The sequence below is a fragment of the Emys orbicularis genome, chromosome 5 (assembly GCF_028017835.1).
Source record: "Emys orbicularis isolate rEmyOrb1 chromosome 5, rEmyOrb1.hap1, whole genome shotgun sequence".
NCBI classification, from domain to species: Eukaryota; Metazoa; Chordata; order Testudines; family Emydidae; genus Emys; species Emys orbicularis.
The window spans coordinates 83,656,165-83,670,145 of record NC_088687.1 but is presented as its reverse complement, the minus strand read 5'-3'; the positions used below and the strand labels follow the sequence as shown (position 1 = coordinate 83,670,145).

The 13,981-nt window shown below is 42.2% G+C and overlaps 2 protein-coding genes across 2 annotated transcripts in view; one reads left to right on the top strand and one right to left on the bottom strand.

Moving 5' to 3' along the window:
* Positions 1-749, top strand: part of CFAP97 (cilia and flagella associated protein 97) — a 35,441-nt gene extending 34,692 nt beyond the window's left edge. The window contains exon 5 of the mRNA XM_065405593.1: positions 622-749. Coding sequence (XP_065261665.1) covers positions 622-749 — 128 coding nt within the window. The remainder of the gene's footprint in view (positions 1-621) is intronic.
* Positions 750-6,546: 5,797 nt separating this feature from the next.
* On the bottom strand, positions 6,547-10,260 carry SLC25A4 (solute carrier family 25 member 4). Its single transcript, XM_065405182.1, has 4 exons — positions 10,150-10,260; positions 7,790-8,276; positions 7,048-7,188; positions 6,547-6,733 (listed from the first exon to the last, which is right to left on the bottom strand). The coding sequence occupies exons 1-4, from the start codon at positions 10,258-10,260 to the stop codon at positions 6,576-6,578; spliced, it is 897 nt and encodes a 298-aa protein (XP_065261254.1). The 3' UTR covers positions 6,547-6,575.
* Between the last annotated feature and the right edge of the window lie 3,721 nt (positions 10,261-13,981).

Sequence of the window (13,981 nt, the reverse complement as noted above, 5' to 3'; positions counted from 1 at the left end):
ACTCTTTCTATCTTCATTCCTTTTACTTGAACTCAATCCTATGTATATTTTGTTAATAAATTTATTTCATTTTTACCATAAACCAGCACAGTGCTGTGTTTAAAGGAAGGGGTGTATTTGGCCCTAGTTATGTTAATAAGATGTGATGTAGTTTTGTCTCTCTTTACAAGAGCAACGAACCTTATTATTTCTCTGAGTTGTCCAGGCAAGGACAATTTGGGACTGGGAGTACATTGGGGTCATATTCTTGTTGGTTGTAACCAAGTCTGGTGGAAGCCAGAGGGGGGCTGTAGAGAGGCTGCTGAGGTCAGAGCTGCTGAACCAGGGCTGTATAGCACACAGACACTTAGGGTGTGACCTGCGTGCTAGTAGGCTGATTGTGAGCAGCCCAGGTTTGGAGCTACAGCAGTAAAGCATTTTGAGGCACCCAGGTTTACAGAGCAGGCAGTGACACATCCCCTCATATGTCTGGATTGGCCCCCAAACCCTAGCAAAACCATGACAACAGTTCTTTGGGGTAGTATGGGGGGGAAAGGAAGCAATAGGGCCTCCTACCGTATCCAGGCATCCAAGATAACAAGATCATTTGTTGATATATGTTCTCCTTATATTCTCTAATAGGAGGAGCTTCAAGAGCATCTAGTGCATCCAGTACAGTCAGTCATAGGACTGAGAGACCAGTTTCTGATGCATCTAGTGGGGCGTTACGGAGACCTAAGCCCACTAATGTTCGTGCTGCTTGGTTATAAATTATTTGTACTTTGCCCAGAGTTCTTGATCACCAGACTTATATTTCTATTGCTTTTGTAGATTATCTCTGTGCAAGAATATTGTCATCATTGTTTGCTGATTAAAGTGCACTGCAGTGTGGTGTAATTTCTTGTAAATTGGTTTTAAATGGACAATTTCACTTTAATCAGTGTTTCCTGAGAGAGGATGTATTTATAAAAGAGAGAGGTGAAAATTGAAATTGCGAATTATTTTTATTTGCAAAGCACAAATGAAGTTCACACTTGTGAAGGATGGAATTGCTGCGCTTTGGTTCCAAGATGTAAAAATTAATGTTTTTAATTAATTTTTTTAATTTGCAATAAACTTTCAAGCATGTGTTTAGTTTGTAAATGGTCCTAATTTTTCATCCTTGTTTGGTCTTCAGAACCTCTAGGTCATGCAATAATGGCTCAAAGGGTTTTCTTTTTATTACAGTTTGTGGGAATGTTTTTGATAAAAAGTAGATCTATATGTTTTATTCTTATGATGCAGGAAGAGGGTATAGAAATATCTGAATGTTGTGCAGAATAGTGGAGGAAATCTACCTTGTAGCAGCAACAAAGCCATTCTGGTTGCGCAGCAATAGCACTTCCTTTCATGTGAGTGAGCTAAAATGTTGAGGATGCAGGAAGTGTCTTGTTCTGCAACTATTGCAGATCATTCTAGCTGAATAAAGAAGTGGTGTTCATTCTGGGTCAGAGGTGATGTCTTTTCCAAACTTATGGACCTACACACAAGGAAAAAAGAACCTGCTGTACTGGGTAGAAATGTTTGTTGGATAGGAGAATAAATGTGAAGTGAAATTCTAATGTGAAGTCCAATAAAAACAGAAAATTCAACTATTCCCCAAACTGGGTTAATAGCCATTGCCTTTAGTGATGGCACTACTTGCAGACCTCTGCCCTGGCTTACTAGTGGGAACAGATATGGAGCTGTGGGAAACAAATTTAGTAGTACAACATCCAAGTTTTGAGAGATACTATCAACCAGAATTAGAAAAGAGGACAAAGTAGAATATAAGGATAAATCCAAAGTTTTGCATCTTTAACTTATATTTTTAATGTTTATGTTTTATACTAGATCTCTTAAGTAGTTTCAGACCAACCTTAGCAACAGTTTCCCGTTACATAATAAATGTAAGATTTTATGGAAGTGATAATGGAAGGCAGTATGTGATGTAGTTTATTTCCATATCTAAACTGCAACAGGCGATTTGGTCACTGGCCGCAGGATTTTCTTTCATAAAGAGCATGAATTATGATCTGCTATCCATAGTTACTACTGTACTTTTGCTTGTTGTCCTGACTCCCTTATGGCAGAACTATTGGGGGTCTTTCTATTTAACAAAGATTTTTTCTTTGTTTAATAGTATCGAGACCTAGACCTACAAAAGTCAGATCCATTTTCTCTCTCCATGTTTAGCACAATGGCATACATTTTTGAATATTTAATATTGTGATACACTTGGCATACAGGATCATCTAGTTTCTTTGGTCCTCTCTGATAACTTGACAGAACTGTATGGGTTAAAGAAGCTTTACCTCTGAACCTGCTGACTTTTGTGGATTAAATTTTTATATGCTTGACAATGTTTTAACAGTTTTTAACTTTAAACAGTAGTATGGAAAAAAGCTATAATTGAAATGTATTGTTCTTTCATTGTGACTGTAATGTGTTCTTTGAATAGTACTGCTGTAATTATTTGTATAACTGTGCTGATTAAAATTATTCACCATTTAAATTCTTTGTTTTTGAATGAGACACAAATAAACTATAATATCAAGGGTACACTAGGCACTTTTGAGTGTTCCTATAGCAATTCTTTTCTCTGAAGAAACTAACAAAATGGGCTTAGTTTTAATCATCCCAGCTGCTTAGATTGAATTTGGTATGGGGAATTTGTCAGTTTTGTATGTCACTCCTTTTGTAAATTGTAAGAAGTAAAATATTTAACATGAATTATATGTATGTTCATCATTGCATAAGCTTCTTGGAGCATTTTGTTAGTTTATTATCCAGCAACTGTAAAGGACACTGAGAGAAATTGGCTGTTTATCAGTTTAGCTAGTGAAACAGGAGTGCAAAAATGCATCAAATGTGAGCTTTGTGATTCTTTCTTTCTTTTTCACTCATGGATGATTATTTTTAAAACTAGGTTTATTGGCAAGTCCTGGGTAATAATCTGTCAGGCAGTTTAAATGTAATTCCTTTTTTATCCTAAAGGGAATTTTTCCTCATGATGGCCACCTTCTCAGTAGTACCTCTCCACATAACTTCCCTTCATTCATTGATGAAGGAAACCATATGTTCTGCATAAACTTCTCTGAGATTGTTACGGATTTTTTTTTTTTTTTAAACTTGAAATCTTCAGTTATGACATCTGTTGTCCTGGGTCATTGGTTGAAAATCCTTTTGCCTTGGGATATTTATAGTAATAGTCCCACTTCAAACTTTCACCTCATTTTCAGTGTTCTTTACTAGATCGTCTTTCACTTTATCTCCTCAGAAGATCTTCCACATTTTCCTTTTGGAAGAAGGCTGTTTTTTCTCTCAAAAGCTGATTCTTTCCCCATTCCTTTTAATAATGTGAGAAACCACTTGCCAAACATTTCCTGTCTCCTTGTTCTCAAATTATGAATTAAAGGTAAAGTGCCTGAGACAGGTGCTTCTCTCCCACTACCATTTTGTTTATATATAGCATAAAGGTGAGTACTGTAATAATTTTAGACTTTTTCTGCAGGAGTGTGGAGTATCTGAAACTTGAATTGTATGCACTGTGCATTTTTATTCAACAGAAGCCAAAACAACATTTTTTGTTTGGTGCCTATGCAGAACTCTCAGCACCTCCCAAAATTATGAATATGCTGCTTGAAGTCTGAATATTTTCAAGACAGTATCTTCAGTCTTTCCTGTTAATATTCTCCAGCAAAAACTGAAGACCTTTTATCTAACCATTTGGGAAACAAGTGCTGCTTCTAAACTGTAGTGTTAAGCAAATTAAAATGCACAAATACATGAAAGTTGCTCTCTGCTTCAGACTTATTTGAGAATGTCAATCTCAACTTTCATTTTGAATAAAATGCCCTCATTTCTAGTTTAAAACTTGAAAATATGACAAGTGTAACCAAAACAGAGATGGTTATCTGCAGCCAGTCTCCAGCAGAGGGGGGATTAGCAAACACTAGAGCAGAGGCGGAAGCCCCCTTGTTGACACGAGCCATAGTGGATCAGGTCTTCATTGCTCTAGACACAAGATGGGGAGAGGGGGACTAGTGGTCCAGGGGTGTTTGGATGCTTAAGTGGGTGCTGTAGGATTGGCTCACCATTAGTGGGGTGCAGATATCCCTCTGTTCTGTTTCTCCCCACTGGCTTTTTAGGTCCAGAGGCAAGATTTGAGAAAAGTGGTGGTGGTAGTCTAAGCATCACCCACTTGTGCAACTAGCATGAAATGGTAGGATCTATAAGGTGTAACCATCAGCAGAGTTATGGCAATAGTGAAGTGCAGGTCCAGTTTTTCCTAATATTGGCCTGTGGGAACCAGACTCAAAGCTGTGCTTCATTTTAAAGAAGTTTAAAAAGCTGAAGTGCAGCTCTGAAATAAGTTTTAATGCCCACAGTTCCTAATTAAGAATAAATCTCAGCAAGGGATAAAGACATTTTGTTTTGAAATCAAGGGAGATTCTTCAGAAATTAGAAAGAGAAAAAAAAAGCATCAGTTCTATTTTTCAGCAGAAAAATAGCAAAATCTTGAACTTGTAGGGCACAGTTAAGAATATGCTAAGCCTTGAGTGTATTAGTTCCAAGAGCATGGTGAGCATTTTCAAGCAAGCATCATAGCAACAGCTGATAACACAACTTCTGTAGACAGCAAGTGCTATTTATAAACTAAAGTGATTTCTAACTCCTTCAGAGTGATCAAAACCTGTGGGTGATCAGTCATAAAATACACCAAATGGCCAAAAGTTTGAACATTAAATGTCAAAGAGTAATCCTTAACAGTTTGGGAATTTGTGATGAGTAAATATACAGGACAGTTCAGTACAGATGCACTTGGTGATTCTGACTGAAAATAGGAAAAGCATTTCTCATTAGGGTTCATGGAGGCAGAAGAGTAAGGTGACTTACTCAAGGTCACACAATGAGAGCGCTACTATACTTTGGGCATTTCCCTCCTAAATGTAAACTGCAGCTTCCCCAAGATTAATTAGCTCTGTACCAAACAAACCTACCTAAAATCCACTGTGTGTGTTCATACATACACACACACACCTCTTATTACAAAAAGGTATCCATGTTATAGCTTTGTAGCATAGCAAGTTCTAGCAGACTTTTTTGCATTTAATTTCACACAAAAAGGTACACTGAACATTGTATTTTAAAATTGGGATGCTAGATGTGAAAAAGTACAAATCAAGTATGCCAGGCTTTTTGCCTCACTTGAGAATTAAAAAAAGCCCTCTGTCTGGAAAGTCTAATCCTGGTCTTGCTAGGTGGCTATATCAGACAGTGCATTTGGATCACTAGAATATGCATGAGGTACACAGTCTAAAATTATTAGTCCTTGCCCAGGCACTTATTTTCAAATGCAGAACACAGCTTATTCTCATTGAGCATTATCTATATACCATATCTGCAGTTTCAATTCAGCACATACAAATTCTAAGATTCTTAATAACTCAAATTTCTCCACCACCATTTCCATCTGGCAGTCTCTCTCCCCTCCCCTGCAAAAGTGTTACAATTAGTTGAGAATAATCCTGAGAGAATTGCATTTCAGGGTAAATTTTCAGGAAAATTATAAGCTACTGAAACAGTGACAATTTAAGTCACTATCTCCACAATTACTACAGCACTACTAGCAAGGTCTTTTAGGGTTAAAATCATACCAATGCTTCATCCTAAAACAGGTTTTTTACTATTAATAATAATGGGTATGGATATTACTATCTGAAGGGTACTTGTGTACTAAAATACAGAGTACATGCATACTGTACATGCAGAACACTTATTACAAGCATGGATCATTTGAAAAATGGAGCAGTACTGGAAACCAAACAGGAGAAAAAGTAACAATATGATCAGTACACAAATTTTTTTTTCTGTTTTGGTTCAATTGAACATTAAGTATAATCCAACAGACAACTAATAATGTTGCTTTTTGTAAAGACATGTATGGCACTTAATCTTGAACAGAGAATTTCAGTCTTTCAAAGTTTGTTGGAATTTAGGACCTCATTTACCTTAAGGGAGGGCTTATTCAGGGAGACAGCAGTGGTTGAGAACCTATATCCTGGTGCTTACAGATAGTATCCAAGTATATCTGTAAACATGCTTTTTTCACTTTAATATCAGATTTTTAAGAAGTCCAGCCTAATAGGAGAAGCATGCTCTTCAACCATGTGTTTTGAATGCCCTGATGCTGTTGGGTAGTTATAGAGACATTCACTTTAATACAAATAAGTACTTGATCTTGACTTGGTTTCTTTAAAATCTAATAATGTGAACTCTTTTAATAGCTAGCATGTAAGGCACCAAATCAAGAAATGCATTCTAGTCATAGGAATAAGTACATTAGTGATCTTGTGCAGATATTTAATATATAAACAGGTTCCAATATAAGTATCTGAGGACTTTTCATTCAAAATTTAACTATGATCCAATGGACAACCATTAAACAATTATGCATCCTTCTCTGAACTGGATTTGCCCCATGACAGCCATCTCAATTTCCCTAGGAAATATTTTGTTGTCCATTAAACCACAAGCAGTATATTACACAACTGAACAGAATAGTTTTATTTACTTTAGACAAATTTCTTGATTTCATCATACAATACTAATACGAAAGCACCGCCCATGCCTCTCAACACATTGGACCAGGCGCCTTTGAAGAAAGCTTTGGCTCCTTCATCTTTAGCTATCTTCTTCCAACAATCAATTGTGCCCTTGTACATAATATCAGCTGTGGAAACAAGAAGGTACACCTGAGAAACTCTTGAATCATACAGGCAGTTCAATTAATCAGAAGTGTGCTCCCTAGAGGATTTTAAATTAATACAAATATATTTACAACAAAAAACACAGCTCTAGCAAAGTACTTCACAACAATCTGAAAGACCAATCAAATATAGTGAGGACCAATTTATTCCAATGTATTATTTTAGTAGAAAGGCCATAGATTTTCTGTAGAATATATAATGCCTTAAATTTCAGCCATGTCCTGCTGGGGAGATAATCTCTGCAGCTAGGCCACTGCAGGTGAAGACTTGTTCTTACCTCCCTTTCGGCCAGACTGCATCATCATCCTACGTCGGACTGTGTCAAAAGGGTAGGACACCAGCCCCGCTACAGCGGTGACCGACTGGGCAATCATCCAACTCACTACGATGTGCACGTTCTTGGGATCAGGCATCATACCTGTCATCAAGAGTAAATCAACAATGTCAGTACAAAGGGGTGGAGAGAGGAAGAGAGAATCATTCCTACCCCAGACTCCATTCATTCACAGAGCCTGATCAATGGTAAGTCGAGGGGACTTTTCCCCACAGCCAATTCCTTCAGCCACATCTTGCTCAGCATCATCCAGTCTTCACTCAGTCCAGCCATTTAAAAGTCAGTCAAGAGTTGGCTTTTAGAACATTTAACCTTGACCATAACAGCTTCCTTGCAGAACTGCACTACAGTAGCAGGATTTAAACTTCTTATAACCGAATTCAATAACAAAACACACAAAAATGACCACGCTGGAAAGAGAGTGAAGTTACAAACAGTTTTAGGAGGCTCTGAGTTTGCAAAAGCAAGAAACAAAAGCCTGACATGAGGGAATCAACCAAAACAGACAGGATGGAATTTCAAAAGTGTGCTGTAATATTTATAATGCATTATATAAATTTAAACAAAGCTGCAGTTTAACTAAGTCCTGAAAGCCAATGCCCAAGGCAGGGTGCACTGGAGCAGGCCATCCTTATATTTGTTGGATTCTCTCTCAGTAATCACAGCTCCCTCCTCCTCCACTTACCCTTGGCTGTGTCATAAACCCCAAAATAGGCTGCTCTATAGATAATGATGCCCTGGACTGACACGTTGAATCCTTGGTAGAGCCCTCTGAGGCCATCAGATTTGAAGATCTTGCCAATGCAGTTGCCCAGCCCTGTGAACTGCCTCTCACTCATCCCTTTGCCCACGTCAGCAGCCAGCCTGGTTCTGGCAAAATCCAGAGGGTAAACGAAGCAGAGGGAGGTGGCTCCCGCAGCACCTCCAGAGGCCAGGTTCCCTGCGAAGTAGCGCCAAAACTGCTTGTGCCTGTCCACTCCCCCCAAGAAGATCTGCTTGTACTTGTCCTTAAAAGCAAAGTTGAGGGCCTGCGTGGGGAAGTAACGGATGACATTGGCCAGGTTGCCTCTCCAGAAGGAAATGATGCCCTGTTCCTTGGGTATCCTCACCACGCAGTCCATGATTCCCTTGTACTGCTTGTCAACTGTGATCTGTTGGCTGGCATGCTGGACCTGTTAAGTGAGAGAGAGAAGGGCACAGAGACGAGATTGCAACAGTTACATTGGACAATGTATCAAACAAACCCCAATTTGTCAAAGTGAAGAAACGGAATAAAATAAGACAGTAAATATCATGCCACTATAGAAACCCATGGTACACCAACACCTTGAATACCACATGCAGTTCTGGGTAGTCCATCTCAAAAAAAGATAAGATTAGAATTGCAAAAGGTACAGAGAAGTGCAACAAAAATTATTAGGGGTATGGAACAGCTTCCATATGAGGAGAAATTATAGAGACTGGGACTGTTCAGCTTGGTAAAGGGGGGATATGGTAGAGGTCTATAAAATCATGAATGGCGTGGAGAAAGCGAACAAGGAAGTGTTATTTACCCCTTTGCGTAACACTAGTACCAGGGGTCACCCAATAAATTGACTAGGCAGCAGGTTTTTAAAAAAGCATAAGGAAGAACTTCTTCATACAACACAGGCTACCTGTGGAACTCTTGGCCTTCACAACACCCCTGTAGCAACAAGTATAACTAGGTTCAAAAAAGAACTAGATAAATTCATGGAGGATATGTCCATAAATGGCTATTAGCCAAGATGTTTAGGGACATAACCCCATGGTCTGGGTGTCCCTAGCCTCTGACTGCCAGAAGCTGGGACTGGATAACGGGATGGATCACTCAATAATTGCCCTGTTCTGTTCATTCCCTCTCAGGCATCTGGCATCAGCCACTGTTGGAAGACAGGATACTGAGCTAACTGGACCATTGGTCTGATCCAGTAGGGACATTCTTATGTTCTTAGAAAATTCTGCTTCTCACCAGGAGATCTATCATCTTTCATCTACTCTGGAAGATTACATGGAGCCTTTTTTCATAACCTTACCATTCAACATAATTGCATAAAACAGGTACAGGCTATCTTAATCCAGTTTCTTTAAGACCATTACATTATTAGGTCAAAGGGAAACTGCCTACAGGAGGAGACACCTGCAGGGCATTTGCAGGAGGATCCTGAAACTTTAACAGAAAGACATCTTCCAGAAAGCTTATCCAATTGCACAGAAGTGTGTTAGTCTCATACAAGTGTACAACCTTGCTTTAGAGTTTCACATTTCCATTTTACTTAGCAAGTCAGATAGTAAGTGCACTCTTAGCATATTTGGGTCCCCGGTCTTATCGTCCGGCCAACAAGCCCCTGAAAACGATGTTGACCATTGAAGCTTAATTTGTAACGAATGAGGTGCCGGAGCTAAAGCAAAAAAAAATTTTTTTTTTTTTTACACTTTCATAACGGAGCGGGCAAGCCCAGAGCTGCTGGGGATATGAACTTTCAAGCCCTGGCATAAATTAAGCACTGATTTGAGGCCATTCCCCCCCCCCCCGCGCGCGCGCTCAGTGTCCCCATGTATCCCGGCTATAAACAGAGCCAGGGGAAAGAAGCGGTGCTGCTCTTGCGTAACCAGAGTTCCCGAAGCCAGTTGCCATATTTAGGCACTTCAAGCTTCTGCCCATATGACAATTCCTGCATCGCTTCCAAGTCAAACTTCACACTCCTACCCCCCAGGGAAGGAAGACTCCTTGCAAGCGCCCAGGGCAATACACAGCATCCTTTTGTAGATTACCACCCAGTGCACTGAACCTCATCATGCCCCCAGCCCCTTTAGATTTGCTCTCTGGACAATCACGAGCCGAGACTGATAGAGGCAACCTGTTGCTAAATTTCCACTCACACATTCGCTAGCAGCGTTTACAGTTACATGGTGCCTTTAAAGCAAAGAGAGCCATGCACGCTAGCGACAAGCAAAGTCAATCGGGCCGTTTGCTCTACCAAAGTCCATAGACCGGGGCTTGAACGAAATCGTCCCCCTCCTTACCTGCAGCAGCAATTTAACTCTTTCTATGGGGGCGACAGCTGTCTTGGAAATAGCAGCAGCAACCCCGCCAGCCAGGAAGTCCTTAAGGAAGCTGATCGCTTGGTTACTCATGTTGGAACTCGCTCAGACAAACCCCAAAGAGCCCCCTTGCAAAAGCAGATGCTGCCGCGCACCTCCCCACCCAGCTGCCCCCGACCAGCCTCTTGCACCGCGCTCCAAATGAAGAAGCGCGTCTCTCCGACTTATATCCCCTCTGCTTCTCGCGATAAGAGGAGGGTCCCCCCCGGGCACACACATTGGCTAGGAACCCCCCAGTTATCAGAGGGCACAGGGGCAAAGCCGCCATGCTGTTCCAGAGAGGCCGCCGGGGCGGGGCGGCTGCCCTGTGCTAGGGACGTTTAAAGGGCAAATTAAAGTTATCTGCTCCCTGCTGGAGAACGCTATGTCAGAGCATGTGCCTGCTGTATTAATAGCACCGCGGAGACGCAGGATGGGACTGGGGGGGGGGCTGCAAAAATACTTCGGAGGGTGTTAACCATTTGCGTTCACATCCAGTGCTGCCCACGGAGAATAACGGACAGATCAAGGGAAGTTTGGGAGTCCGATAAAAACTTATCATAAACCAGCACATGTATTTTAACGGCTGTTATTGTCTGTATTGAGGCACACATACACACTGCATCTGATTTACAGAAACATGGTACCTACTGATGCACACCAACAGTGCAGCCTGGTTAATTGGGTTCTATGGATATTTTGTAAGATAGGGTAAAGAAGCTGATATAAATATAATAGTGACCCTCAGTGGCTTGCTGAGACATGAGTTGCAGAATTTGGATTAGAGCCTTTTACGTGGAGGACAGAAAGTTTCTTAAGATTTAACACCTTGCTTAAAGTCCTAAAAGTCTGACATAGCTTCAAATGCTAACATGTTATCCCTGATCCTAGATTTCCTGAAGAGAAGAGAAAACTTTTCCTGTTAGTGTCCTCACTGTACCCTTAAGGACAGACGACCCTGCATGAGACAGGAACATAACTGGCAGAGTGGGCTAAGTAGGGTCACTTACATGGAAGGGAGGAGCGAGGGGGCTCTAGGGAGCACGTGCCCTGGGAAATTCAAGTGCATGACCCAAACCAAATGTGAAACAGCCGAACAATTTGTGCACTCAGTACCTGATGCTTAACTAATTTCTCTGTGCCTCACTGTCCCCTCTTTTCCATCCATAAAATGTGGATAATACTTTTGCCCATCCCTTGTGTGACTTGTCTATTTAGACCCCGATCCTGCAAAGGCTTACACACTGAAATCAATGGGACTACTTGTTCTTGTGAAGTTAAGCAGGTGTGTTTTCAGAATGGGGGCCATAGATTGTGATAAGCACTGCAGGGCTTGTAGAGTACCAGTGCAATGGCATATGAGTTTCAGTTGGGATTTGCAGATGCTCATGAAATACAAATAATAATTAGTAGAACTGAATTTCACCTTAACTTGGCAGCTAAAAGACTGACCTTCCCTACATAGTGATATTCTCTTAATGCAAATCAAATTCCTCTCCTCAATGAAACACTAAACTGGATTAGTGAGCCCCTGTGGCTGATCCCCCTTCCTCTAGCCCCAGCTACTTTAAGAACATTTCCCTCGCCAAGGTAATAGAGTTTAAGGTCAGAAGGGACCACCAGATCATCTAGTCCAGTGGCCCCCAACGTGGTGCCCATGGGTGCCATGGCACCCGCCAGGGCATTTATGTGCACCCGCAGCCCGCCTAGTGCCCAGCAGGGGAGAGAAGCTGTGGCCCTGTGCCTGCCGGGGACAGAGAACTCCAGGGCTGCAGGCTGCGGGCGCCGGTGTTCTCGGTCCCTGGCAGGCGTGGGGCTGCGGCTTAAGCTGGAGAGAAGCCGCGGCCCTGTGCCTGCCAGGGACAGAGAACTCCGGGGCTGCAGGCTGTGGGCACCGGTGTTCTCTGTCCCCGGCAGGCGCGGGGCCCACCTAATGCCCAGCAGTGGAGAGAAGCCGGGGCCCCACGCCTGTTGGGGACAGAGAACTCTGGGGCTGTGGGCGCCAGTGTTCTCTGTCCTTGCGGCTTCTCTCTGGCTTCTCTCTTTTCTCTGGATTCATATACTATGTAATATTAAATATGGTGTTTTTCATATTATTTAATGTATAAATACAAAATAAGCCTTGAAAAATTGTTGGCGCCCGCCACACTCTTCTGAAAACATGAATGTGCTACTGGTCACAAAAAGGTTGGGGACCACTGATCTAGTCTAACCTCCTGCATATCACAGGCCACCAACCAGACCACCCAGCACACCACCTGCCAGTATACTAAGCCCAACCACTGGAATCAGACCAAAGTATTACAGCCCACAGGAAACCACACTAGCCACAGGCAGAGAATAGAAGGAACCGAGGTGCATTAAGGCCCCAGCAATAGCAGGGAAATTATTAAGTGACATATACCCAGATAATCCTGGCAATTGACCTGCCCTCACAGCTGCAGAGGAAGGTGGGAAAACTCCAAGGTCACTGCACTCTGACCTGGGGGAAAACTCCTTCCTGACCCTATGTATGGCGATCAGTTAGACCCCAAGCACCTAAGACAGAGAATGCTCAGTGCCACCTCAGAGCCCAGGCCCACCCTGCCCAATGTCTCATCTCCAGCTGCTTCAGACAAAGGAGATTAAAAGAAAAACCCAGAATACATTGGGGGGTGGGGGGGGGGCAGAAAATCTCTTCCTATTCCCTGCAGGTGGTTAGCTGAAATCCTGAGGTGTTAATACTGTCAAGGGCTGAAGAAAATACAGCAACACACCCAGAAGGTAAAGATGGCTCTTTTCACAATTATAAATTCTAGGATATTTGTGAGACCTCTGACTCCAAACAGAACCACTTCTCTTGCATCCCACCTAGCATGGGCCCCCAACTGAACTGACTTGACTCTTTTTTCCATAGCTACTGGACAATGGGAAGAATAGACTCCTATCAAAAACTACAGCCACCACAAGTAAAAGCCCTGATACAGAGCAGAGAGCCACAGCTGTGAGTACCTGAGCACAGAAGCCCACAGGTATGTTATGTCAGATGATAATTGTATAACTAGAAAGCATAGTGATACTCCACAGGTGGAGTTAATTAGTTTCATGCACAGCTGGTGAAGGAAAACATTAGGCAACCACTATTGCTTTTCAATGCTGCTGGTCTTTTAACCTTCATTTTTTCTTTCTCTGGTACCTCAGTCATCATTAACCCCCCTTTTAACACCAAAGAACTTGCTGAGCTGTGGAATTAAACTAAGAATGTTTTGGAACTTAACAGTAAGAGCTGAGGTCCTGCTGACTTTTTCTAGGCAGTATAATGGCCTAGATCCAGAAAGATACCTAGGTGCCTAAACCCCAGATCAACAAACCCCTGATTCGCTTCTACCTAACTCTGTAGGTGCCTAAGCTCACCCGCTGCTTAAGTTTTCACTGTAAAAACTCCCTATGTTTCTGCCTATGAGCATGCACGTTGCTGCCTCACTCTAGGCAAGAGGTTCTCAAACTGTTGTCCATGGACCACCAGTGGTCTGTGAGCTCTAGTCAGGTGGTCTACAGATAGTTCCCTCTAAAGTGCGCACCTGGATGACCACACAGAAGTGAATGAAGGGCCACCCACTTAATTAATAGAGCCATGCAGGCATGCCTCCACTAATTAGCTGCCTGGACCCTGGAGAAGATGCACATATAAGGTGAGGTGGTGGGCAGTGGGGTGAAGGGAGGGGGAATTTGGGATGTGTAAGGCTGCAGTGGCCAGAGAAAGAGGTGACTTTCCCCAGCTCTAGGGCTGTGGCTG

Bases quoted from the DNA above. Each gene is read 5' to 3' on its own strand.
- SLC25A4 (XM_065405182.1), bottom strand. From the start codon at position 10,260: ATGAGTAACCAAGCGATCAGCTTCCTTAAGGACTTCCTGGCTGGCGGG. The intron at 8,277-10,149 runs GTAAGGAGGGGG...CTCACTTAACAG, and splicing joins GAGTTAAATTGCTGCTGCAG to GTCCAGCATGCCAGCCAACA. The intron at 7,189-7,789 runs GTAAGTGGAGGA...TCTTGATGACAG, and splicing joins GGTTTATGACACAGCCAAGG to GTATGATGCCTGATCCCAAG.